This window comes from Microplitis mediator, chromosome 10 (assembly GCF_029852145.1).
Source record: "Microplitis mediator isolate UGA2020A chromosome 10, iyMicMedi2.1, whole genome shotgun sequence".
NCBI lineage: Eukaryota > Metazoa > Arthropoda > Insecta > Hymenoptera > Braconidae > Microplitis > Microplitis mediator.
Window position 1 is genome coordinate 17,271,370 of NC_079978.1, and position 26,500 is coordinate 17,297,869.

General features: G+C 31.9%; 1 protein-coding gene across 1 annotated transcript in view; it reads right to left on the minus strand.

Moving 5' to 3' along the window:
* Positions 1–204: 204 nt before the first annotated feature.
* Positions 205–26,500, minus strand: part of LOC130676038 (homeobox protein Nkx-2.4-like) — a 46,018-nt gene continuing 19,722 nt past the window's right edge. The window contains exons 3-4 of the mRNA XM_057481999.1: positions 16,192–16,278; positions 205–2,277 (exon numbers count right to left, since the gene is read on the minus strand). Of these exons, the coding sequence (XP_057337982.1) occupies positions 1,939–2,277; positions 16,192–16,278 (426 nt within the window). The 3' untranslated portion in view covers positions 205–1,938. The remainder of the gene's footprint in view (positions 2,278–16,191; positions 16,279–26,500) is intronic.

Below are 26,500 nucleotides of genomic sequence, written 5' to 3' on the forward strand. Positions count from 1 at the left end.
AGTAAATGCGAACTGAAATAACATCCAGATCACTCTGTGCAAAAACAAACTCCGTATGCAGAGTGATTTTTTTAACTCCAGAACTTTGAGTGAGTTCGGATTTAAATAAAATCCGTAATTACTACGAATTCACTCCCGATTTGTTACAGTGTAAAAGATACATTTCAATGGTAAATAAAAAATACAAAAAAATATATATGTATAAAATTATATAAAAGAAATTATTTTATTTTTCAATACAAATAAGTGATAAACAATCAAATAATAATGAACAGATTAAACTTATATATTAAATAAAATAAAAAAATTTAGGTAATTGATAGATGGCATGTTTTTGAAGTTTGATATATATCTATATATATATGCTGTTGAATTCAGAAGATCGGCTTACCTTTTGGTATAATCGCAATCGTACTTTAACAGGGGAGTTGATAATATTTGCCAGGGGTTTCCATGGTACTATCAAAGTAACCAAGAGAAGGCTTTTTGTGCTGCTCACAATCGTCAATATATATGTATATAAAAACGCGCAAAATGTAATGAAACATTCTTAGTTTTATTGGCATTGTGCGAGTCGGTACAATCAATAATACGCAGGATTCAAATATATATTTCATTGTAATCCTCAAAATAATTAAAGTATAATAATAAACTGTAAATTAAAAAAATAAAATTACTAACTTTATACCACAATATTTTTTATCCGTATTAGTATTATTTTTATTAATATCTCTTTTTTTAAATTATTTACAAAACTTTATAATAATAATATTAATAATAATTTCTACTAGTTTCATTTTCACCCTCATTCTCTACCCACTATTTTTAATTATTAATTTTTTTTTTAATTATTTTATTAACTCTCTTCTTTGTTTTAATTGTTATATTAATATATATTTTTCTAACATTACTTGTATAACACCGCGTCATATCATCAAATCTTAAAAATTCGTTGGTACGTCGAGAACAGTCCCCAGCCACTATATTCTCGAGTGGGACGAGGGTTTTATATATTTACATGTCTTATTTTTATTCATCACTATATTTAAAAAAAATAATAATAATTATAATATTAATAATAATAATAATAAAAATTTCCATGCGCCCGGTACTTTTTGCTGCACAAATGAGGTCCTAAGAAAAAACATTTTTAAAATAAAAATAAAAATATTTTTTCTATTCCGAATGCACATAAATGTAGATTCGAATCCCTTCGTACCTCATGTGTGCAGTCGTTTCGTTTCATTTATTCATTATTTTTGAACCCCATCAATACTTTAACTCTATATGACACTTTTCTTTTACAAGCTAATTTTACTTATATACACAATCGTATAATCACCAATTGAAGTACACAATTTAAATAAAAAGTATTATGGACATTTTTAATGACGTCAATTATATTAACATCATTCTAAATCATTTTTTTTCTCTATAAGAAAACACTTTTTCATCTAATATATGTCACTCATTGATAAAAGTCTTCACTGATGCTATAAATGTTTATTTTTGATATATATATATTTTTTAAAAAATTTGTCCAATCGCAACCCAATTTGTCTTTATTTTTTAATTTTTTAAATCACTGATAAAACCTATTATATCACCGCAATTGATTAATGATTAATCATTTTACAAAGTCTGATACTTTCAAATTTTAATAGTAAAAATTATAAAACTTTCACTGGTTTTTAATTTTTTTTTACAAATGTTTTGAATTTTTCATTTCCATTCTAATATACAATAATATATTATATATATATTGAAAGATATTGAAAATACACAATTTTAATTAGTATAAAATTGGCAATTGGTGAATTATATTCACGGGCTGTCATCAGGAATAGCATACCAGGCAGCCGGATCCGCGGCGAGGGCCCAGGGGCCTGCGACGGAGGGATTGGCGTAGGCCGCGGCCCCCGCCGCGGATGGCGCGCACTACCAGGCTCTACCCTGTAATGGTAAATAAGCCCCACATTGGGCTTGTTGTTGCTGTTGCATGCCTTGCTGGGCACCAGCTCTTGTGTAAGAACAATGCTGAAGACTTTGGCTAGAAGACATTACATGACTAACACCAACTACTGAATGATGGGATACACTTGCGCCATGGTGAGTTCCATGGGGACTTGAAGCTGCGGTCATATGTGGAGCCGGACTTGCCAACGCAGCACTGGGTCCACCTCGACTGCCTTCATTTCCACCCCCACCTCCACTACCACATGGTTTTCCATCTTTTACCAGGACTGGGACTGCTACCCGACGGGGCGAACTCGCACTCTGAAATCATAATAATGATATATTTTTTTTAGTATATTATATTTTACATATTGACAATATTATTCATGTAAAGTTAATTTTATATTAAGAGTTAAAATATCTATAAAAATATCAGTGTTATATTTTATGTAACTCATGTCGAAGAATACGCCGCTAACTGGCTAAAGACAGCTTCATCAAATTTTATATTAAACTACAATCCATTCTGATTGGTCGAAAGAGTGGTTCAATATATTTTATTCAACGCATGCCTGATTATCGCGACTTATCATATCTGCAAAGCAAACTCTAAATGACCGTTTACCGTTTAAAATGGTGGTTAATAATTCGTCAAAAAGCAAATGGCGTCCCATGTTCCTCAACAGCGTGTGTTTATGGGGTCATAAACAACCGCATTTGAATCCATAAACACATTCCTCAAAAGTCATTATCGACCGTTCTCAAAAACAAACTCTACTATTATGACTCAAGCAACTAATCTCGACACTAAATATATTCAGAATGAGTAGTACAATTAATCTAACAACTTTGATGTCAGTGTTTACGTATGAATACGTTAGTTATTTTTTATTAACTAAAATAAATAAGAAATGAGTGGTGAGAGAAGTCAAGAACTAGTATCATATAGATCCCCACCTGATTTAGGGTTTACTTTGCTGACATAAAAATTCGCAAAATTCAGACAATTGTTGAATAAAGTATAGTGCATAGCACGTGGGTTGTCTTTATCCGTCAAACACAACGTTCTTAGCACTCGTCTCCGGTGCACACTAAGCACCCTCTGGCGCTCGTGCGTGTGCACCTACGACTGGTGTTAAAAACATTGTGCTTCCCGGTTAAAGACTCACCTAACCCACTCGCTCTGCAATGTACTGTTAAAACACTAATTTTTACATTAAACTACTGAATTTGAGTGAAATGGGCGAAGTAGGGGAGACCGGGGCAAGACGGCCCACCTAAGCCGGTTATTATTATTTGTGGCTTTTAACCATCAAGTCGATTTACTCTTGTCCAACTTGAACTCAATTCACCAAAATTTTGGTGAAGCTCCTGAAAAAAAATTTTTTTTTTTTCGGGGCAAGACGGCCCCCTCCGAAAAAAATGAAAAAAAAAATTTGTTTTTTTTTAATTGTAAAAAAATTTCCCGCGTAACAAATGTTTATATTTTTCTCTTTAACAACTGTATTTACTTTAATGTTACTCGAAATGACCTTTTTTGATATAATACGAGTCATTTTTTCACTTCTGTAGAAAAAAATTGAGTGTTGGTTTTTTTAACTTTTTCAAATGCTCTATTTTAATCCAAATCCATATAATTAACAAAAAATGATATTTCTATTAAATTAATCATGACTAGGTTATAATACTATGAAATACATTTTCTTTTAGAATTTTCGAGTGGTTCATTTTGCCCCAAGTTTCACGTATCGGGCTAAAAATGAGTAAATAATCTAAATTTGTGATAATCAAAAGAAAACAAGAAAAAAAAATTTTTGGTTAATTTTTGAGGTGGGCCTTCTTGCCCCAGGTGGGCCGTCTTGCCCCGGTCTCCCCTATATCTCTACTTGATAATTCAAGCCAATAACTTATCTATCACTTTTCTTTCTTATGACGTCCCTTTGAATTTCGCTGCCTTATTAACATGATCAAAATTTCTAGGCTGCGCATGCGCATTTAATTAATTAGCACACGCATGTGTAGATCAAGGCAACGTCAGCTGGAGTTTATAACCTTACATATCTCTATTAATTGATACGACATAACACCAAAGATGACTTTTTTTCATTGAGTTAATTTTTTTTCAAGTGAATAGTACTAAACAAAGTATTCAATTTCATGAAGTATAAATATTTTTTTAATAATAATAAAGTAAATTATTTTCATAACTATGACTGCATGAAGTTGACTTAGCCATTTTTCTTCGTGCATTCATTACATAAACTATTGTATACATCTAGTGAGATCGAGTATTATACTCCCGTGTGTTGGCAACACTCGAGTATAATACCGATTCCACACGATGTACAAGATACTATTTTTTTATTTTAAAAAAATTGCCACTGAAATTTAATTCTTCGGCTCAAGTGGTTAGTTACGCACGAGAGCTGTAATGTTCTACTTTTCACCCTCGGTGTGTAATAAACTATAATTTACACACAAAAAAAAAGATTTCTTTGCCGCAAGAAAAATTATTCATTATGAAATGAAAACAAAAGTTTTCTCAAAACTAGAAAAAATTTCTTAGCGCAAGAAATTTTTTCTTGCTATAAGAAAATTTTCGTTTTTAATCTATAATGCAAAAAATTTCCAGGGACAAAGAAAGATTTTCTTGGGGCGAGAAAAATTTTTTGCACCAAGAAATCCATTTTTTCTGTCTAATCATTTTTATGTTTTATATTTCTGACTGATTTGAACTTGTAAATAAAAATAAAAAATGACCGATATTGGTTTCGAGGATGACAGCAATATAAATTAGAACAAGAAATAGATATGAATAAAAATATTGAATTGGACGTATAGTGCCGTAAAAAAATCAGTAGACTATTTCAAAAAGTTGGCTTTAGAACAGGGAGTGACGTCAAGCAAAAATAAAACGGTTGGCTGACAGTAGAACGTTCTCGTGTGCCAAGCAAACAAAACGTGGGCGCGCATGTACATAAATCTATACCTAAAGGAGAAGCGATACAACATATATGTATATAAGAGACACTGAAATTTTTATTCAAGGAGACGAATCATCTCATTAAGAATAAATACAGGTGGCTACCGTCATACAAGACCACCTTGTAATTTCTTTTTCTCAGTCTTTGTCTATCATACTTATATTTTCTTACTCATTTCTCTTTTTTTTCTTTTTTTTTAAATATTTTTTCTCCCAGCATAAACCAGAGGATTGCCGCACGTCCGTTAGCCCCATACCCAGTGGTATGCCAAACAGAAGCCCAAGCACGGTAACATCAGCGTCTGTACCTGTGGAACCCGGTGGACCACTCAGCTGTATCAACATCGAGTACATGACATTCCTCTTCGATCTCTTCGCTCCCGCTGCGCTCTAATAACAACTCTGTTTACTGATGTGAGCTGAATGTGACGATGCCACGATGTCCATTTTATGCTTATTCTCACATTATTTATACACGTATCGTGTATTTGATTATCCATCAATTATATATTTCGACATTTTTTTATTATTATTTATTAATTTTTTATTCTTCTCATCACAGCTCATATATATTTTAAGTGAAACTTTTTTTTTACGTATATTTATATTACTTATATATGTATACTTGAAATCGCGAGCGTTAAATATCTTTTAAAATATTTGAATATTTTATTTTTAAGTAAATATAATAAATTTTATTTCTATTTGCATTAGACAAAAAAAAAAAAAATATGAAAAACGCGTTTATGTTGAAATTCAGTGATTTGACTGCCACTTAAACAGTCGATATATAAATGGATGAAATAAGAGAGTAGTCGCATGCATGATTTAAAGGAGAAGAAATAAGTGCATAAGCATAGTAATGTACTTGAAGTTGACAGATTGATGATTGCGTTAAATGCATGACGGTCCGCGCGCGTCACGCGTCATGCCACTTTAGTCACTTGAACGCGTGTTAAACGATATCCGGCGAAAATCACCGTGGTTTATAGATTGAGTGATAAGTATCAATATATATGTATAGGGCTTATCTTGCGTGAAAATTTATTAATTAAGTACGAGGTTAAAATATCGTATAGAGGAGACCGGGGCAGAATGAGACACTACACTGTGAAAAATTTTTGGACGGTGTGAAAGTTTTGGTGTGAGAATTACACCAAATATCGTGTTAGATTTAGGCGGTGTCGCGGTGTGAGTTAAAAAATTTTACACCGTCAAGCGAGTAAATTTGTAGTATGATAATTTTGCGTTAAGAAAAAAAACCATAAAAATTATCAAAATCTACTTAATATCTAAATAAAATTAATATACTTATGGATTAATTAGTTAAAAATGTTCAGTAATCATTTGCTGCTCGCTCATTAATCAAAATTATGGAGAGTAACACGGGATGGTGTAAAAAAAGTAGACTACACCGTGTAAATGTTACACGGATGGATAATTAACACCGAAGATATTTTACACCGTTATTTCACACTACACGGCCGTGTAAAATTCTCGGGGGCCATTTTTACACCAAAATTTTTTACAATATATATTTGAAACAAAAACAAAATAAATAGTTTATGATTTTGTAAAAAAGAGTGGGAAATGTTATGGCAACCTGAGTCAAAAAAATAAGTTGGTTTTGGTATAATTTAAAAAATTGAAAATAAAGCAAATTAGCAAGACAAAACTAAGTCAAAAGTTTAAGTTATTTTTTTATAATAAATGGAAAAAATATTTTGTGTCTGAAAAAATATTTGGTTTTGAGTTGCTTTTAACTAAGTTGTTTTACTTAGTATCGATTTACGCCAACTAAGTCAAATTAAAGCCACGATGACTTAAATTTTTAAGTCAAATCCAAGTCAGGCTTGACTTGAACTTGACTTAGTTAACTTAAATTTTTAAGTGACAAAAGTCATATTGAAGTTAAGAAAGGTAAGTGTAGCCAAAATCAAGTTAACAAAGTCAAATGCAAACCAAAAAAACTTAGCAGTCAAGATCAAGTTATAGTTAATTCAAAAGCGAGCCCAATAAGTCAATAAAATCAACCCGAGTCAAAAAACAAATTCTAGTTAAGTCCTTAAAAGCCTCAATTCCTTTGCCGCCCAGAAAGTAACTCTCTAAGTAATCAAAATCCTCAATGAGGACTATGAGGTCTAAATGCGAATGATTTATTGATTTTAATTTTTTTTTTAACGGTAACTGAACATTTTTTCTATTGATTTTGAATATCATTAAAAAAAAAGGACTTAGTGTATTTAAGTTCTCAAAAACTTGGTATTTCCCTAAGCACCCCGTTTTGCTTCTCCCTCCCCTATACTGATTTAATACACATCAAGAAGTATAGTTTTGATCAATTATTTTGTATTCATCCCTTTCCCTTTATCCATTCTTTTCATCGTAGAGATCGTAGAGTTTGTGATTAAAACTCAAAAATTTCTAACATTCGATAATTGAAATTATTTCTTTCTTATTGCAAATTGTTCATAATTTCATACGTTTATAATTTTCATTAATAGAAAAAATATAAAAATGAAAAATTACACGAGGTAGTATGATCGTGTGCTAACAGGGATCGATGACGACGTATACGAGTTTGCTGTGCTCAGATTTACAATTTTTTTCCCGTTCTTTTATTTATTTTTATTTTTTTCCTTTTTATTCCGTCCAACTCTCCCTCTTGCTCTTCACGTACTTGCAGGAGGTAAAAAAATCTCAAGTACCGAGAGGCAAGCGAGTGAACGAACGAACGTAACTTAACGTACAGAGATGAGGGAAAGAGAGAAAGAACTGCGAGTTGTTGCGAGGGGGATGAAGAGGGTGAGGAAACAGCCTCCGTCGAGAGCCTTCAGTCGCCATCTTGCCGTAGGTACAGTCACGTTCAGCACCTGGCGATAAAGCTTCTATTTTCTCATTAATATATTTTTTTACCTTAAACATCCGAGAAAAAATGGCATATAATATTTTCTAATTCATTCACTTCAAAATCTAGTAGCGGTTTAAAAAAGTTCAAATAAGATATTTTTGTTTTGAGTTCTGACGTTAAATAATATTGAAAGCTTATACATTTGAACTCATATATAAACTGGGGAGATCGGGGCAATATGATACACAATTATTGAAATAAAAAAAAATTATTCTTTGTTTAATAATGCTCCGTTACAATTTTTAAAAAGGATATGGCATCAAATTGATCAGCTTTGACGGCGTGGCCAATTTACATTTTTCAGAAAAATTATTTTTTTGTCAAGTGTATATTATCTAATTTATTTTGACTCGCAGGTAAAATGGGTCACGATTATAAAAAAATTTTTTTTACTGAAAATAAAAAATTTTCCGGGTCAGAAAAATAACTTGATTTTCTTGAGTCAAAAAACAAATTCGGATTTAAGTCTCGAAATTCTCAATGAGGGTTTCGAGGATCAATTTAGAATTTTAAGATTGACAACAGTATAGAAAGTTATCCTAAAATTTTACCACTTTGAGGACTAAACTGAAATAACATAATCTGGATTAGAGCCTCGAAAAACTCAAAACCCTACTCCCTTTTGCTCCCCTTCCCCTATATAAGCATAATTATCTTCATGCATAATTAAATTGAATTTCATTTACATATAACTGATATCAAAGAGGGAAACTTGATATACGATAAGGACACTTGACCAAACTTATTTGCAGCTTTGAGATGCATACCTGGCATTTATAATTTATAAGCATATCAAAATAAGTGAATGTACTTTGACAAAAAGTTAATTTTCGAAAACTTATAAATTTTTATATACACGGAAAAAAAATTTCACTTGAAACAAGATTTTTTTTCTTCACAAGTGAACTCTTGCTTTAAAGTTAAGTCAATCTGTGTTTTTAATTCGAGAATATGTTAGACTGCATCAAGAACAAGAAAATTCTTTATTGAAGTATTTTAATTTTAGTTGAAGAAAATTTATTCTTTGATCAAAAAATATAATTTTTGGAACGAAGTTATTTTATTATTTAATGATCAGCGCGATATTTTTGTCCCAAGTATATCACTCTCTTCGTTTGAGACACTACACAGAAAAATAAGTTCTATTGAGTCAAGAAATATTTTTGAAGACAAACGTTTTTGGAAACCGTCAAGATTTTTTTGAGCCGAGAAAATTTGTCTCGGTCAGAGGAGATCTCTACATAATCCGAGAAAATTGAGGATTTCAAAAAAAAATTCATTGAATCAGGAATATTTGAGAATTTTGTTTTTCTGTAGCGATGGAATTCAAGGCTAGCGGCATTTTATCATATTAAAATGCACTTTTTTTTTTTTAAATTAAAAAAACCATGTCTGACTCGTCGGTCACAATATCTAGCCTCATCGAACCCAAGTAAGCCTCAATCCAGCCTCACTGAGTAAAGAAAGTATTTTGAGCCTCAAATGATGTTCAAAAAGCCTCAATGAGCCTCAAATAATGCTCAAAGAGCCTCAAGTAATACTAATCGAATTTATATTACATAGTAGAGTACACGGAAAGAAAATTATGGGAAGTTTTCCTATGCATTATGGGAATGGTTCCCATAATGGTATGGGAACAGTACCTATACTACTATAGGGATGGTTCCCATATATTATGGGAACCATTCCCATAATAGTATGGAAATGATTCCCATACCATTATGGGAATGGTTCCCATAATAGTATGGGAATGGTTCCCATACTATTATGGGAACCATTCCCATAATATTATGGGGACCATTCCCATATCATTATGGGAACCATTCCCATAATGGTATGGGAATCATTCCCATACTATTATGGGAATGGTCCCCATATTGGTATAGGAACTATTCCTATAATATTATGGGAACTATTCCCATAATGTTATGGGAACCATCCCTATAATATCATTAAATTTTTTTTTTGCACAATAGTGTAGAAATTTCCCAAAATTTGAATTTTCTTGAATGTTTTGTGCTGACAAAAAATTCTTGTTAAAAATTTTAATGTTTTTTGCCAAATACGATTTTTTTTTCAATGTTTGAATTTTTGTTTTTATGTTTAATAATATTTCTGTGTATTGTAGAAGTGATTACCACACTTTTCTTTAAATTAATTTTTTCATGATAATATGGGAACCATTCCCATAATATTATAGGAATGGTTCCCATAATGATATGGGAATGGTTCCCATAATATTATGGGAACCGTTCCCATAATGGTATGGGAACCATTCCAATTGCATTATGGGAATCATTCCCATAATATTATGGGAATAGTTCCCATACTATTATAGGAACCATTCCCATAATATTATGGGAATGGTTCCTATAATTTATGGGAATAGTTCCTATAAATTATAGGAATCATTCCCATAAATTATAGGAATGATTCCTATAATATTATAGAAAGTATTCCTATAAATTATAGGAACCATTCCTATAATTATAGGAACCATTCCTATAGTGTTATGGGTATCATTCCCATAATTATAGGAACTATTCCTATAATTATGGGAAACATTCCTATAATTATAGGAACCGCTCCCATAATTTATGGTCGTAATTCCTATGTTGGTATAGGAAAAAATTTCACAAAATTATGGGAACCGCTGCTATAATTTTCTTTCCGTGTAGTAGGTTCATTTGAGGTTCATCGAGGCTTTTTGAGGATCTTTGAGAATCATTTGAGGCTCAAAATGCTTTCTTTACTCAGTGAGGCTGGATTGAGGCTTACTTGGGTTCAATAAGGCTAGATTGAGGCTAGGTATTGTGACACTCTAAAACAAAGTGTGTTACAAGTGCATTATTTTAACGCATATTAAGTGTGTTCTATGTTTAAGGCCGTAAACAAAACTATAGTTTTTTGTAGTCACTTAAAACACGTTTCACGGTGTGTTAAAAATCTATATAGATTGCTTATGGCGTTTCAATGTTATTCGGCAAGTGTATTAATTTCGACTACACACTTGGTTTTAGAGTGGACCCGGGCAGTTACTGAATATTTTTACATTCCGAATTTATTTTTGCAAACCACTGACTTGAGATGGGATTGAACTCACGCCCTTTGAGTTATAAGTCTTGAGTTCTATATCCGGTAGGCTGACAAATTCGAGTTTTTTTTTTTTGATCGTATATTAATTCATTTTATGTTTTTTTTTTCATCAAAATTTGATGATAAAATAATTCACAGTTCAAATAATCCTCAAAAGTCAGTAAATAAAATACATACATGTATTTGTTAATTCTTTTAATACATGGATTTTTATTTTAATATGGCTGTAATTTTTGTTGATGGTTCGTATATTTTTTCAAGGGTCTCACTTTGGCATTCTCTCAATTATATATTGAGACAATGTGAATTGTCATCTTCTCCCTCAGCCTTGCGGTTCCCATTTTTCCCCGTCTCGTTGCCGTCTGAAACCACCTAAAGCTAGTCATAGTGCCATGGTCACATGACTAGTTATCACCTCAACGCATGACCGTGAGGGGAAGTGGGGAGCGAGCCCAAAAATTCAGCCCTAAGACCCTACGGTGATTGAACTTCACTTCGATCCTGGATCAATTAGTGATAAGACGTATAAATTAGTTTTACTGTCATATACGAGCAATTTATTTGCGACCTTGTTCATACGGATAACTACTTTGTAAATCGGGAAATTAACTTGCGTTATAGTTGTATTACTAGCAATTCTCTTGCGATATACTTTACTATCTAAGTTTACTGATTATTATAAACAAAGTTAGTTCAAATAAATATTACTGTACGTTACCGGCGATATACTCGCGATATAAAATTTATACTGTGCCACGAATCTGTCTACATTATATCCAGCGCTTGCATTTTCTTGTAAGTAATTTTGATTATTATAATTGGCAATAAACTTGCAAAGTATTCTGATTAATTCCTTTTATTCCATCTATCACTGTTCATCCTACTTATTTCCTATTTTACTGGTAAGATTATTAAATAGTCTGATAAAATAAATATTAATTAAGTTACAAATAGTAATTTGACCATCAATAAGAATATTCTATAATTTTATAAGCCGTGAGGTAAGTTGATAAGTTTTCTCATACGTTGCCGAGTTTGAATAAGTGCGGGTCTTTGCTTTGCAAGAACCTCAGCCCACTGCTCTGTCCAAGTAAAATCAAATTTGTTAGAGGCCAGCCTAAGCCAGGGTTCAACCCGCGAATTCTGGTGGCTGCTGGTAAAAATCGCGAAGACGAAAAGCGATTTGTCTCAATATATATTGCTTTATATATATTAAGTTAAGTGCACATACGTGTCTTGCAAGGAACCACCATGAAGCATATGACCAATAGAGGGTTAATTTATATAAGTAAATTAAAATATAGAAGCTATCTGTGATTTTAAAACATATATTAATTTAAAAAATTATCACGTTGTTTATTTAATATCAGAACTCGGATGTTGTTTTTTCGTCTGTATGACAACTGTCTCTCTCTCTTTCTGTGTCCCCTTTGCTGATGGAAATAGGCTTTTTGAAGCAGCTTAGGGATTTTAATCGTTTTCATAGATTATTAAGGGCATCTTCAGTTTAAACATGTACTTTTTATTGCACGATGTCTCAAAGGATAGGGGAAGAGAGAAGTGTCCCCTAAGTAAAAATTGCTGATAGTGTGTTTTTTCCACTAGTTTTACATCTCTTTAGTGCCTAAATAAGTATGTATTTTTAAAATCAATATGATTCAGCGTTGTGATAAAAAAAATTTGATTTTAGGCATAATTAAAATTTATTTATTTTTTAAATTCTTAGTTTTTTCTGGTAAATAAGGGCGGGGGCAGAGGGGTAAAAGAAAATACTAATTTTTTGGGGACTCAAAAATGTTATATCTTTTTTTGTTAATAATGTTCAAAGTCAGTAGAGCAAATTTTCACTATTTGCGGGCAAAATGGGGTACCCCTTAAAAAAGGTGAAAAAAAAAAATTTCTGGATACTAAATAAATTTGATTAAATGACATTTACTCGTAAGGAATTTACATAAAGAAAAAAAAAATTTTACATAATTATTGGATAGAAAAGTGGAAAAAAAAAGTTTTAATAGTTTTTATCGTGAACCAAAAGTCATTAGGGGAGGAGGGGGCAAAGTAGGCCCCTTAAAATTTTCAAAATTTCAAAAAATATGGGGGCACAGTGGGCCCCTCAAAATTTTCTATACGCTGATAAATTTGGACGGATAAGCTTATCGAAATTTCTTATACAATGAGGGCTAAAATAGACCACCAAAACTGTTCATTAAATATAATTTATTAAGAAAGTAAAAGATAATAAAATAACGTTTTAAAGTTATATCGCAGCAACATTAAAATGACTTTTATATTATTGAAATACAATTGTTTTATAGGTATTTGCAAGTATCACACGTGTAAAGAATAAAAAATATCAAATCCGAAATTTTTTGGAGGGCCCACTTTGCCCCTAATTTTCGATTTTTCAATTTTAATGGACGCAGCATAATGAAGTGAAAATAAGTATTAAGTCTAAAGAGAAGTAAACGCGTAAAAAAAATGAATGACATTATAATTATTTTCCTTAAGGGGCCCACTCTATCCCCCTCTCCCCTAACATTTTCGACTGACTGGATTTTTGAAAAAGATTTCCCAAAAAAATTCAATATAATGCTCAATAATATGTACAAAAGTAATTTTGTAATGTTCAAAAAACATGATAAGAAAAAAAAATTTTTTTTTCAATTTTGGCGGTACCTCGCTTTGCCCCTTCCCCTATATTTATAAAAAAAATTGGTAAATTTAATTATTATCAAAAAAACTGAATTAAAAAACTGATTATTAACTTATTCAATTGAAATTGCGGTTTGAAAGCATGAGCTTTCAAAGCTCATTTTGCAAATTTTGTGGGCAAATTTTGTGGGCAAAATTTTAATTTTTAATATTTTGCACAATAAAAATCAACTTAAGTTGCCTACTATTCAAAAGTGGTTGTACAAGAGTGTGAAATTAATGTTAATATACGTTGTAAAAAAATCTGGAACGAATTCGGAGTGAATATGGATTCTGTTACATTAGAAATTGAAAGGAGTTTTAGCGTTAAAATAACCTCCCCTTCGGAATGGAATTTCACTCCGAAGGGATTAAATGAGTAAAAAATCATCCACTCTGGATTCAATTCACGTTCACTCCACAAATTTATTACAGTGCAAAACGATTGTATTATAAATTAAAGTGATCGTAATTAGGTGAATACTAAAATTGTAGTATAATAGAGTGGCTAGGTTTAGCAGTCATGTAAACGGAACGCCTCTGGCAAAGAGGGTCGTAACGAAGTTGAAAACACAAGCGTGTTATACGAAGGCGGAGATCGGCAATTGCACGTATCGCTGAGCTTGATCAAGATAAAGCTAGTCGGCGTAAACAAAGCCCACGGCCCGGAATTGAAATCTGTTGTGGGAGGCTATATATATAAATATATATATATATATATATATATAGACAGGAAAACGCACACACGCCAAGAATACTAACAAGTAAATTATGGGGCGGCTGTTCGGTCGGGCGCGAAAGGCTATATGTTGATCGGACCCGCTGATACTTTATACCTTCAATATATATGAATATATCTATATATATGGTTGGTACAGTATTATTGTGTTTTTAAATTTTAGTTACTGATCAATCTAAAACGTTTACCATGACACTTTTCCTTCAAATAGGATATTGTATAATAGTAAATAAATGATGCTTCAGAATAAATGCTTTCACTACGGTGATTATCGTAATAATCATGTTGACAAAATATATACTAGAATGATCTTTATCTTTTTTTTTTTATTATCAATTTAATAAATCGAGCAAAACCTATATCTCTATAAAAGAATGTTATTGTCATTTTTTATGTCGTCAATACAGGTTCAATCAAATATATATATTTATAAAGTGATATTTATTCGTTTTTTATTGTTATGATAAAAATCATCTGATAATGTATGCTCGGGGTTGATGCGTGCCTCTGCATATACACTTGGGCTACATCTGCGTTATCGGTATGATCTTCTTGAGATTCTGCAGGCACCAGTGAATTCAATAGGAGCCACATTTGTTCTCATTTATATTTCGTTTTATATTTGTCTATGATGTAGAATATATAGAAATCACGATAAAACTTGTTACTATGAATAACGGCACAATGATTGATCAATTTTTTTCTTACATTGTTACTCTTTTTAATCGTTTGTTCGTCTTTTTTTTTTTTTTTTGTAAATAAAAAACAATTATTCAACGTTTCTTTTTTATTTAGCAAAGTTGATATATTTTATTGCTGCTTTTCATTGCTATTGTAATTAATTACTCCCGTTAAATTAAATTAACATGCAGTCCGCGTCACTTGGATAGCCTCACCTACTTTTTTTCAATAACTGACTCTTTACTTGCTGAGATATAAAATTATCTGTATATTGTATATTACTTATTTAAGACAGAACAAGATATGTTGTTAGTGTTCGAGAAACAAAGCGAGGAGATCGTGAGGGGGACATCCCATGCAGGAGCCGTCAGAGTTGAACGACAGGGCCCTACTTGGCCCAGCACTGGGGAACCTAGCTTTGGCACATCTATATTGGCCCATGCTTGGCTCAAGATTGGGTACTCAGCCCTGGCCGTTACAATGATTACCCAGGCTTGGGCCAAGACTGGGTAACCTAGTCTTGGCCATCCAATGGCAAACCAGACTTGGGGCAAGGTAGAATTACCCGTTTGGCTATACCTATGGTTTAATAAGTAGATCATATAAATGTATCAGTTCAACGTTAGTAGGTTCGTCCAGTAGCTATCATTCGGACCCAACAATCAGAAGGACGGCAGTTCGCGCCCGGATCCCAGCAGAATTTTCACCGAGTTTTTTTCACATCATTTACCTCCCTTAGATAGTTTAAACGTTAATGATCATAAATTCTACGAGGTTAATAATAATAAAATTTTTTTTTAATTAAAATTATTCGTTTCCTCGAGGCATGGGCAAGGTCTGGCAAAAAAGTCAGGGCCAGGTCTAGCAACCAGGTCTGTCCCAATGTTATCATTTCAGAGTCCTATCAAGCCTGGCTTACAAGCTTGGACCAAGGTTTTACATACTTGGGCCAAGCCTGGGCTCGTCGTACTTTCCTCCCTGGGATTGCATCATATATAAATTGATGTATTTATTTTGTAATAAAAATATATGAGATACACAATTAAATATTTGTTTGGCCATATCAAAATATACGATATCTTTGGCCAAAGTAAATCTTTTTTTCATCGTAATTTATAAAATTAAAATATTTACCTGATTCTGTGCGTTTTGTTCAGCCATAGCCTTCTCTTTCGCTTGTCTTTTGCATTTATACCGATGATTCTGGAACCAAATTTTAACCTGAAACACACAGTTTTAAACCATTATAAATTTATTCTTAAAAAAACATCAGATGATGCTGTACATCCTAAATTATATTTAACAAACGTACGATGCAACCGTACTCAGGTAAAATTCACGTTATTTTTCTAGGACTGACACTTCTGACAAGATGATTCGTAGCCGTTTATTTACTTCTGACATTTTTACACCATAAGCCTATAATCCAAATTCAATTCTCTAGCTCCTCTGTATATAGGTACCTTGTTATTTTTTCCTGATTAGATTCTATACTCTATTTAATTCTCAAATTCGTACGTATAAATTTTCTATTAAGCATAATTTTGTTCTTTATTCAAAATTATTACTATGATTTTTTTTTTTTTCTTCATTTCTCACGCATTTTATCTCAATAGCCATAAAATAAAATATGACAAAAGCATTTACTATCTAAAAAATAAAACGCGATAAGTGGGGTATTATTAAAAAATATAATATTTGTATCCAAAAGAATCAATAGCATAAATTCAACAAGTTTTAACGATCATTCGTGTGCGGAATCGCACTCCGGCGATTCATATATACATATATATGTATGTATGTATGTATATATAGTTGCTCTCTGCTTAAAACCGCTTTTACGGCAATTGAACGCGATTAGGGAAGCCTAGCGTGTGGACATGGGAATCGGATCAACATCTGCTTATGACAGGGCGGTGTTATAATCCCACATTACTTCAGCATCACAATGATTAATCCACAGGATTTAAGTTCATCCTATCCGTCGGCAAGACAAAATCATTTATTGTTTATCACATTAGCTTTTCGTTAAGGTATCAGACCCAAAAAACAAATCCTATATCCCCAATGGAGCCTCTATCTTATTATGCATAATTAAAAATTCACAGCGATATCGCGTGCTGAGACAAAAAATGACTTTTGGAAATACTGTGCTTTCTTCTTACAAAAAATTGTAATATATTGAAAATTTTCAATCTGATGTATTTTTAGTGGAAAAATTTGAAGATTTTCGATCATCAAAAACAATTGCTATGGAAATTTAACAAAATTTTTTTCAATTTAGTTAAACAAAATTATATTATTATAGTCATACATGCCCGAGTCGAAATTTAAGTCGTAGATTCAACGTTTTGAACGTTGAAATCGTAGATTCAACGTTTTGAACGTTCAAATCGTAAATTTAACGTATTGGACGTTGAAATCGTAATTTGAACGTATTGGACGTTGAAATCGTAATTTGAACGTATTGAACGTTGAAATCGTAATTTGAACGTATTGAACGTAAAAAATATAGATTCAACTGTTTAAAAAAAATATATGATCCATAGTAAAAATTAAAAGTTACGAAAAAATGACATATACCAATGCGTAAAAAATAACCTATGGGCTAAATTTAGCTAAAAGCTTTTCCTAAAGATTTGATTGAGTTAATTTTTAGATACTTGCTTATTCAATCAACTAATAAAATCACAGATGATTGCAATTAAGGAAGTTATTAAATTGAGATTGATTTTTGAGAGTCAAATTCTTATTCAATCTTGATATTTTAAGATCTTTGAAAACTATCAGATTGATTTTCATTTGCATTTCAAAAATATTTTGAAGATTTGGAGCTCATTTATGGATTTTTTCAGTTGGCAATTTCATTTTTGGTGCACAATTTCTAGTTGAATATCAAAATTTGAATATCAAAATTCGTTCATAAATTATTTTTCCATCACTTATAGAAAATCCCAACAGAAAATTCCACAAATAAAAAATTCGGACTAAGTATTTTCATTGAACAGATGGTAGAATTTCAACCAAAAAACTGAAATTCTCCTAACAGAATTATAAAAATAATTTTTATCGTACTTCCATTTGAAAGCATGTGGTTATCTGAATAGTTTTGATATTACTTATTTACACTCCTTATCGGTTTGATTTACGCTCACAATACGTTGAATACGTTCAACTAACGTTTTTAACGTTCAATACGTTCAAACTACGATTTCAACGTTCAATACGTTCAAATTACGATTTCAACGTCCAATACGTTGAATTTACGATTTGAACGTTCAAAACGTTGAATCTACGATTTCAACGTTCAAAACGTTGAATCTACGACTTAAATTTCGACTCGGGTGACCATATATTGCTAATTTCTACACAGAAAAAAAAGTTATATTGAGTCAAGAAAATATTTTTGAAGACAAACGTTTTCGGGAACCAAGTCAAGATTTTCTTGAGCCAAGAGAATTTGTCTTTGTTAAAAAAAATTCGTCTTGGTCGGAGAAGATTTTTATTTTATCTGAGAAAATTTAGGTCACCAAAAAAATTTTCTTGAATCAAGAATATTTACCTTCAGTCGAGAATTTTTTTTTTTGGGTATGTATAATCATTTTTCACAGATAAATTACGGTTTTTCGGGGCAACTTCGGTTTATGAATTTGCGCCGAATTCGGGTTTCTTAATTATGCAGGGTTTCGGAAGTGCGTTATTTTTGTGATGCGAGCCTTATGCGGTTGCCTCATTTGGCGCAAACTCGGAATTCGGCATGCCTAATTCGGAGCTAATAAAAAACGAACTGAAATTTCTAGTCGGGAATGTGTCTATTTAAAAATATATGTTCTTTGCGATTATTCAAGGTATTGATTTGGATTTTAATTAAATAGTATATTACACACCTAGGGAAGTAAAGTAAGAAATGTCTCAGATCACATGTAATTGTTGGCCGAGGCGAAGCCGAGGTCAACAAACATGTGATTTGAGGCTTTCTTATTTACTTCCCGAGGAGTGTATACTATTTTTCTCCTCGACGGAGGCGGAAAGCGGCAACTTCGTTTTGCACAGCGGGACGAAAGTTGACGCTTTCCGCCCGGAGGTGAGAAAAAAATTTTTAAAATACAGTACTAACATTTTTTATTATGTTTTGCATTTTGCACATGGTCACAATGTTGCTATTATATTTTTAGCATATATGCCCTACTATTATTAAAATTTTTGAGTTTTTTTTTATTACATTGGAAGTCCCCAGGACCTTTACGAATATGATATATAGTACATATATGCTTAAGACAATTCAATAATATATTTCCTAATTGGTGTGAGTGAATTCGATGTTATAATAGAATGGAACTCAGGAAAAAAAATAGTGGCCCAGTCCGGAAATTGAATCCGATTTTTTTAAAAATCTTAATAAGTTTTTGATAATTGTGAGTCTATTAAAGTCTTGCTTTGAAATTTCTCGTATTAAAAAATTAATTATACATGAAAGAGGAGAACTTTAATTAAAATCATGGTTTTTAAATAATCATCTGTTTTAAAATCGATATTTTTTAAAATCAATTAACTTATGGATAATTAGAAAACAATTATTGAAATGGATAAAATAAAATTGTGATTTTAATTTTTATGACATTCATGACTTGGAAATTTAAATTAATGTAAAAAAAAAAGGATAAAAATTTATAACTTTTAAATAATTTCAAGTTATTTTCTTTAAATTTATAGGAAAATTTTTAACAGTATGGCCCAGTTTTCAAAATATTGGTGAAAGTATAAAAAATGAATGAAAATATATCAATACAAAGAAAATGTATTCTGTAATAATAAGAAAGAAAAATATGAGAGGTTCCTAAGGGCCCCCATATGTTAGCAAGTTTTGTCGAGTGGTTGTAACTCGCTTTTGGTCTGCTCTCTGTAGTACTTATGGTAGTTGTGTATGCTATTGTCTCTCAAATGCACCTCGAAAACTTAACCAAAGCACTCATAGCTGACATAAGCGTTCTGTTAAATGGGCCCTGAGTTAAGCATCAAAAGTTCTTTTTAATCATTTGAATATTATCGAACCAGCATATTTGGTTTTTTATCAAATTAATTCTCTTCATAAGATACATATGGTGTATAAATACATTATTTATCTTTTTATATATATAATAGACTGGGCCAAAAAAATCGACGATTTTTTTTTTTTTTTCGATACTGTGAAAATGTTATTCCTGATGACCAAAAAAAATTATTGTACAAGTTTGAGCTCTTAATTTTGATATTAAGAGGTGTATCGTTACGACTATTAGTTTTTTGACAGAAATTTTATTTTCTACCCAAAACTCGTAAATAATCTATCTGAAAAATTTGAGCAATATATATTCTGAACGGAAATTGAATTCCCTACAAAAAATCTCTCTTAGTAAATTGACGTAAAACGATCCGTTTCCTTGTAACCGTGCCTTGAACATTGATTTGTTTTTTAAATTCTTTGTTTCTTTTGGATTTTTGTAACTCTTAGAAATATTAAAATTTTTTTAAGTCAAGATACATAATCTTGAAGGAAATTTAATGCTCTACAAAAAAGGTCTCTTAACATTTTTTGCTAAATTCACTCCTTCGAAAGTTATTCAGGTTATTGAAGTCGTTTTGACTCAACTTCAACCTTGAATAACTTTCGAAGGAGTGAATTTAGCAAAAAATGTTAAGACAACTTTTCTGTAGAACATTAAATTTTCTTCAAGATTATGTATCTTGACTTCAAAAAATTTCAATATTTCCCAGAGAGGAAAGTACGACGGGCCCAGGCTTGGCGCAGGCTTGGCCCAAGTATGTAAAACCTTGGCCCAAGCTTGTAAGCCAGCCTTGGTAGGACTCTGGAATGATAACATTGGGCCAGACCTGGTTGCTAGACCTGGCCCATGCTTGGTTGCCAGTCCTGGCCCTGCCTTTTTCGCCAGACCTTGCCCATGCCTCGAGGAAACGAATAAATTTAATTAAAAAAAAAATTTTATTATTATTAACATCGTAGATTTTATGATCATTAACGTTTAAACTATCTGAAGGAGGTAAATGATGTGAAAAAAACTCGGTGAAAATTCTGCTGGGCTCCAGGCGTGAACTGCCGTCCTTCAGATTGCTGGGTCCGAACGATAGCTACTGGACGAACCTACTAACGTTGAACTGATACATTTATATGATCTACTTATTAAACCATAGGTATAGCCAAACTTGGGTAATTCTACCTTGGCCCAAGTCTGGGTTGCCATTGGACGGCCAAGGCAAGGGCATCCAGTCTTGGCCCAAGCCTGGGTTGTCATTGAATGGCCAAGACTAGGTTACCCAGTCTTGGCCCGTCTGGCTCCCCATTGGATGGCCAAGGCTAGGTTACCTATTCTTGGCCCAAGCCTGGCTTGCCATTGAATGGCCAAGACAGGGCAACCCAGCCTTGGCCCAAGTCTGGGTAATCATTGTAACGGCCAAGCCTAGATTACCCAGTCTTGGCCCAAGCCTGGGTTGCCATTGAACGGCCAAGGCTAGGTTACCCAGTCTTGGCCCAAGTCTGGCTCCCCATTGGATGGCCAAGGCTAGATTACCCAGTCTTGGCCCAAGCCTGGGTTGCCATTGAACGGCCAAGGCTAGGTTACCCAGTCTTGGCTCAAGCCCGGGTAATCATTGTAATGGCCAAGACTGAGTACCCAATCTTGAGCCAAGCATGGGCCAATATAGATGTGCCAAAGCTAGGTTCCCCAGTGCTGGGCCAAGTAGGGCCCTGTGGTTCAACTCTGGCGGCTCCTGCATGGGTTCTAGTATTTACAAAAATCCAAAATAGAAACAAAGAATTTCAAAAACAAATCAATGTTTAAGGCATGGTTACAAGGAAACGGCTCGTTTTACGTCAATTTACTAAAAGAGATTTTTTGTAGGGAATTCAATTTCCTTTAAAAATAATTATTGCTCAAATTTTTCAGATAGATGACTTACGAGTTTTGGGTAAAAATTGAAATTTCTGTCAAAAAACTAATAGTCGTAACGATAAACCTCTTAATATCAATGTTAAGGGCTCAAACTTGCACAATAACTTTTTTTGGTCATCAGGAATAATATTTTCACTATATCGAAAGAAAAAATCGTCGATTTTTTGGCTCAGTCTAATATAGGGGAGGGGGGGGGGAAAAGGGGGTACCTAAGGAAATACTAAGTTTTCGAGGACTAAAATACGCTAAATCTTTTTGTTTTTGGTGATATTCGAGGTAAATAGATAAAATTTTTAGCTGCCGTTAAAAAATAAAATTTTTATTTTTGGCGGGCAAAACGGGGTACCCTTAAAAAAAGTTGAAAAAAAAAAATTTCTGAAAATTGATCAAATTTTATTACTTGAATCTTTTATATGTAATATACATAAGGAAAAATTACATTTCACATCATTGGTGGACACGAAGGCAAAAAAAAAAATTTTTGTGGGGCAGAGAGGCCTCCCTCCAAAAAATGATATTTTTTTTTTTTTTTTTTTTAAATTGTTTTCATTATTAAGAATGTATTTCTTTCTCTTGACAACTATTTTTGGTTTTCTAATATTCAAGAAAAATTTTTTTCAGTGTAATAAATCGTTTCCCCTCGATTAGTTTAATTACTAATTGCAATTTAATAAAAAAAAACAATTCTGTATTTCTTATTTGTCATTATTTTGAACCCAAAAAACGTGTTTTTTGATTTTTTAGATTGCAGATTATTTTGCATTATTTAAAATATTTTATCAATAAAACAATAAAATATTATTTTCGAATATTTTTAGTGGCCAAATTTGCCCCAGCTATAACAAATCAGCCGAAAAATGGATTAATGTATTATATTTTATTTAATTTGACGATAAAAATTTGAAAGAATCATTTTTTCAGGATTTTCGGCTGGTCCATTTTGCCCCAGGTGTCATGCGTAGGGCTAAAAGTGCGCAAATATATCGGATTTATACTAATTAGACGAAAAAAAAAAATTTTTTTTTTTCATAAAATTTTGAGGTTACCCCGTTTTGCCCACCCTACCCCGTTTTGCCCCCCCCCTTCCCCTATATGATCAGATATGAATTTCATATAATTATATATATATTTTTTTTACCCAAGATGTTTCAATTGTATCCATCCGAACATTTTCTTCACAATTAAAATTACTATCTTATAATAAAATTAAAAAAAAGACCAGTTATTTGAAAATAATAAAACTGCTCTTAAAGACACCAGCTCTTTCTACTGAAGCTTGAGCCTGCAAGATGATATATACCTGCCAATGTTTACTCTGCGCAGCAGGAGAGACGTCCGCCTATTGAGTTTACTTAAAAATCACGACTGAAAGCCTCGATTAACTTCTGACTATAGCCTTTATTCTACTCAGACAAATAGATAAACGAAACGCCTACAAGAAATAAGACTTTAGGTTTTTCTTTACCTGACGCTGCTGCTTTTAAAAATAAACTCAACACACCACTATATATATACAGATGTCCAGATCACTAATAGACCGTTTAAGCTCTTAAAACATATTGTCTGGTGGTCGTCATTAAAGCTAATCCTAATTGCTACAACATGTCATAACACCATATTACAGTAAGAGCACTAAATATACATCCATCCAGAGTATTGTGTATTGCTTAGCTTAGCTTAGCTTATATAAATGCAAATTAATAGAACCATAATTGCAAATGAGTTGATGTATAAATCAATAGAACCATTAATCAAAACGCAGGTGGTCGAATAATGTTATTGAAGAGATGAGTAGCTGTTGGAAATGTTCAACAGCCAATACTAATGTCAATTCAAGTTATAGCATTAGCAATATACGTATTGGCATATATATACACAAAATGTATATAGTAATGTACGTATGTGGGCAACCAAGTGGATGCAATTGATCAAGTTAGTCTAACGTAGTTATACTGTGGCTACATTGGTTGATAGGGGGTTGACATTATAAGCATCAGGGGTTTATCTATATCGCACACCCTCGTCGTTACTTGACGCGGTCTCTTCGGGCAATTGAACCCACCGTCAACTTGCGACACATTACTATCGTTAGAACACTATATATAGATATATAAATGTATATAAATGTACACCCTAACTCTTATTCCGATGCCTCAGGCATCAAGTTTGCCTGCTCTGTGTACTACAATTCGAATAAAAAAGGGGCTAGTTGGTTGGTTGTTCATGTTCACCTACCGAAACAATAATCGTTTGTTCTGATGACGACGAACTTGTTGTTTTTCTTTACTCAAAATACCAAGCTCGTTACTGCAAAAATATTTGTCATTCCGGTATGCTTGTTAACTATGATAGTTAACTCACTCTGTGATATACATATACATATATATGTAAGGGTGCTATTAGTACATATATGGAGAAAGAGAGGAGTGTTACTTGGAGCGTGAATTATTTTGGCATGTGAAGAAATAGAGTTGAAGAATGTAATATGTCAATGTTTTTGAACTAGGCTCAATATATAATATACTGATATTGAACGTTCTGTATTTATTGAGTTAATAGAAGTGTGTTCGTAAGATAAGTATATAAACATACTTTTGTATATACATATATAGGATATGTATATATACGGTCTTGAAGAACAGTGATAAAAGTAAAAGGAAAAATAGTTAAATAAATAGATAGGGTTTATTTTTGAGATTAGTGTTTAGTTTGATGTTATATTGCTAAATAAATGACAATATACATTTTGGTATAATTATATGTATGAAATGTCAAATATATATATTAGTGGTATTGTAAGAAACTGTTGTGGATAAAAAGTATTTATTTTTATTGTTTAATTCATTCCAATCCCGGGGCCAAAAAATAACTGGATTTTGGCGTAAATTTAAAAAATTTAAAATAAAGCAGATTAGTAAGACAAAATCAACTCTGGTCAAAAATAAAACTTGATTTAGACTTATTCGTCTTAAATTGTGACAAAGTAAGCTAAGGCGAATTTGCGTAAATTCCGCTTGGTTTCGAGTTAACTGACTTACTTAATAACGATTTAAGACTACCAAGATTAAATCAAGTTTTATTTTTGACCCGGGAAGTCAAGCTTAAGTTCTTATTTTAATAAATAAAAAACATATTTTAAGACATGATAACATATTCGGTTTTGATTAATTTTTGACTAAGTTGTCTTACTTAGTACCGATTTACGCCAACTAAGTCACATTGTCTTGGATTTGACCTATAGTTGACTTAAATTTCTAAGTCTAATCCAAAATTCAACGTGACTTTAAATTTAAATGACTTCAATTTTTAAGTTAAAGAAGTCATATTTAAGTTAAGAAAAGTAAGTGTATCCAAACTCAAGTCAACTAAGCCAAAAAAGTTAAAATCAAGTTATTTTTTTGATCCGGGGTGTTTTTATATATTTACATATTTTGCACAACAGATTTTGATGACAACAATATACGAGCTTGTGTATATATTATTATAATTAGCGAGTTTTATATTCGAAAACTTATATAATTATTCGTGAGAATGGCTTTTTTAACCGTAACATTATTTATGTAATATGAACAATGCAAGTTAGTAAAAACTTCCACATGACTATTTTTCTGAGAGTATAAGTCGAAACTTCCGTTGCTAATTATACATAATTAAAAATATATATATATATACGTATGAATTACATCATTATAGCACATCAGAATGGGTTTAGTGATTTAAAATATAGTTATTAACACTACATAAATTACTAAAGTATTTTAAATTATTTCATGTCGACTTCCATATTATAGTCAATTTTTGTTTAAAGAAATATACTATATAGTAACCATATTTTACATAAATTCATATTTTAGTTTTAAGAGACAAAAATTTTCAAGCCTGAATAAAAATTAAATTTTTACATTAGATTTTGATTCATTATTATTTTTGATACCTTTTAAAAATTCAATTTATAAATATATCGTGACACATATCTTTTATGATCAAATTGAATAATTTATGTAGATAGAGGTGCAAATTTGACTCAGGTGTAAATCAAAGGCTGTTTGAGCGGAATTTTTAAATTTTTTCAACGCAACTGGGAATGCCAGCACGTCACCAAAAGACACCGTTATGAAAGCCCTCAGGGAAATTCCTGGTGTTTGCGGTTGCAATGTATGCACCCCTTGGTTATTATGATCCTATATATACTTGGTTGCATGCTTTTAATGAACGCTTGCACATCATATCATCTTCATTCTCGAATATGTATTTTTGACGCGCACTTTTGTTTTGTATTTAATATTCGGTCTACATCTTCTGCATGTTTTTCAATAAATAAAATGAAAAATCTACTTCTTTTAGAACTAAAATCATACGCATTAGAATTTAATCCATGAAATACTAGGAACTGATTCGTACACTAAAAAAACGGGAGTGAATTTTGATTTTATTTCAATCCGAGTTCATTTCTTTACTCCAGAGTTTCAGATTTTTACACATTAACATTACGAACC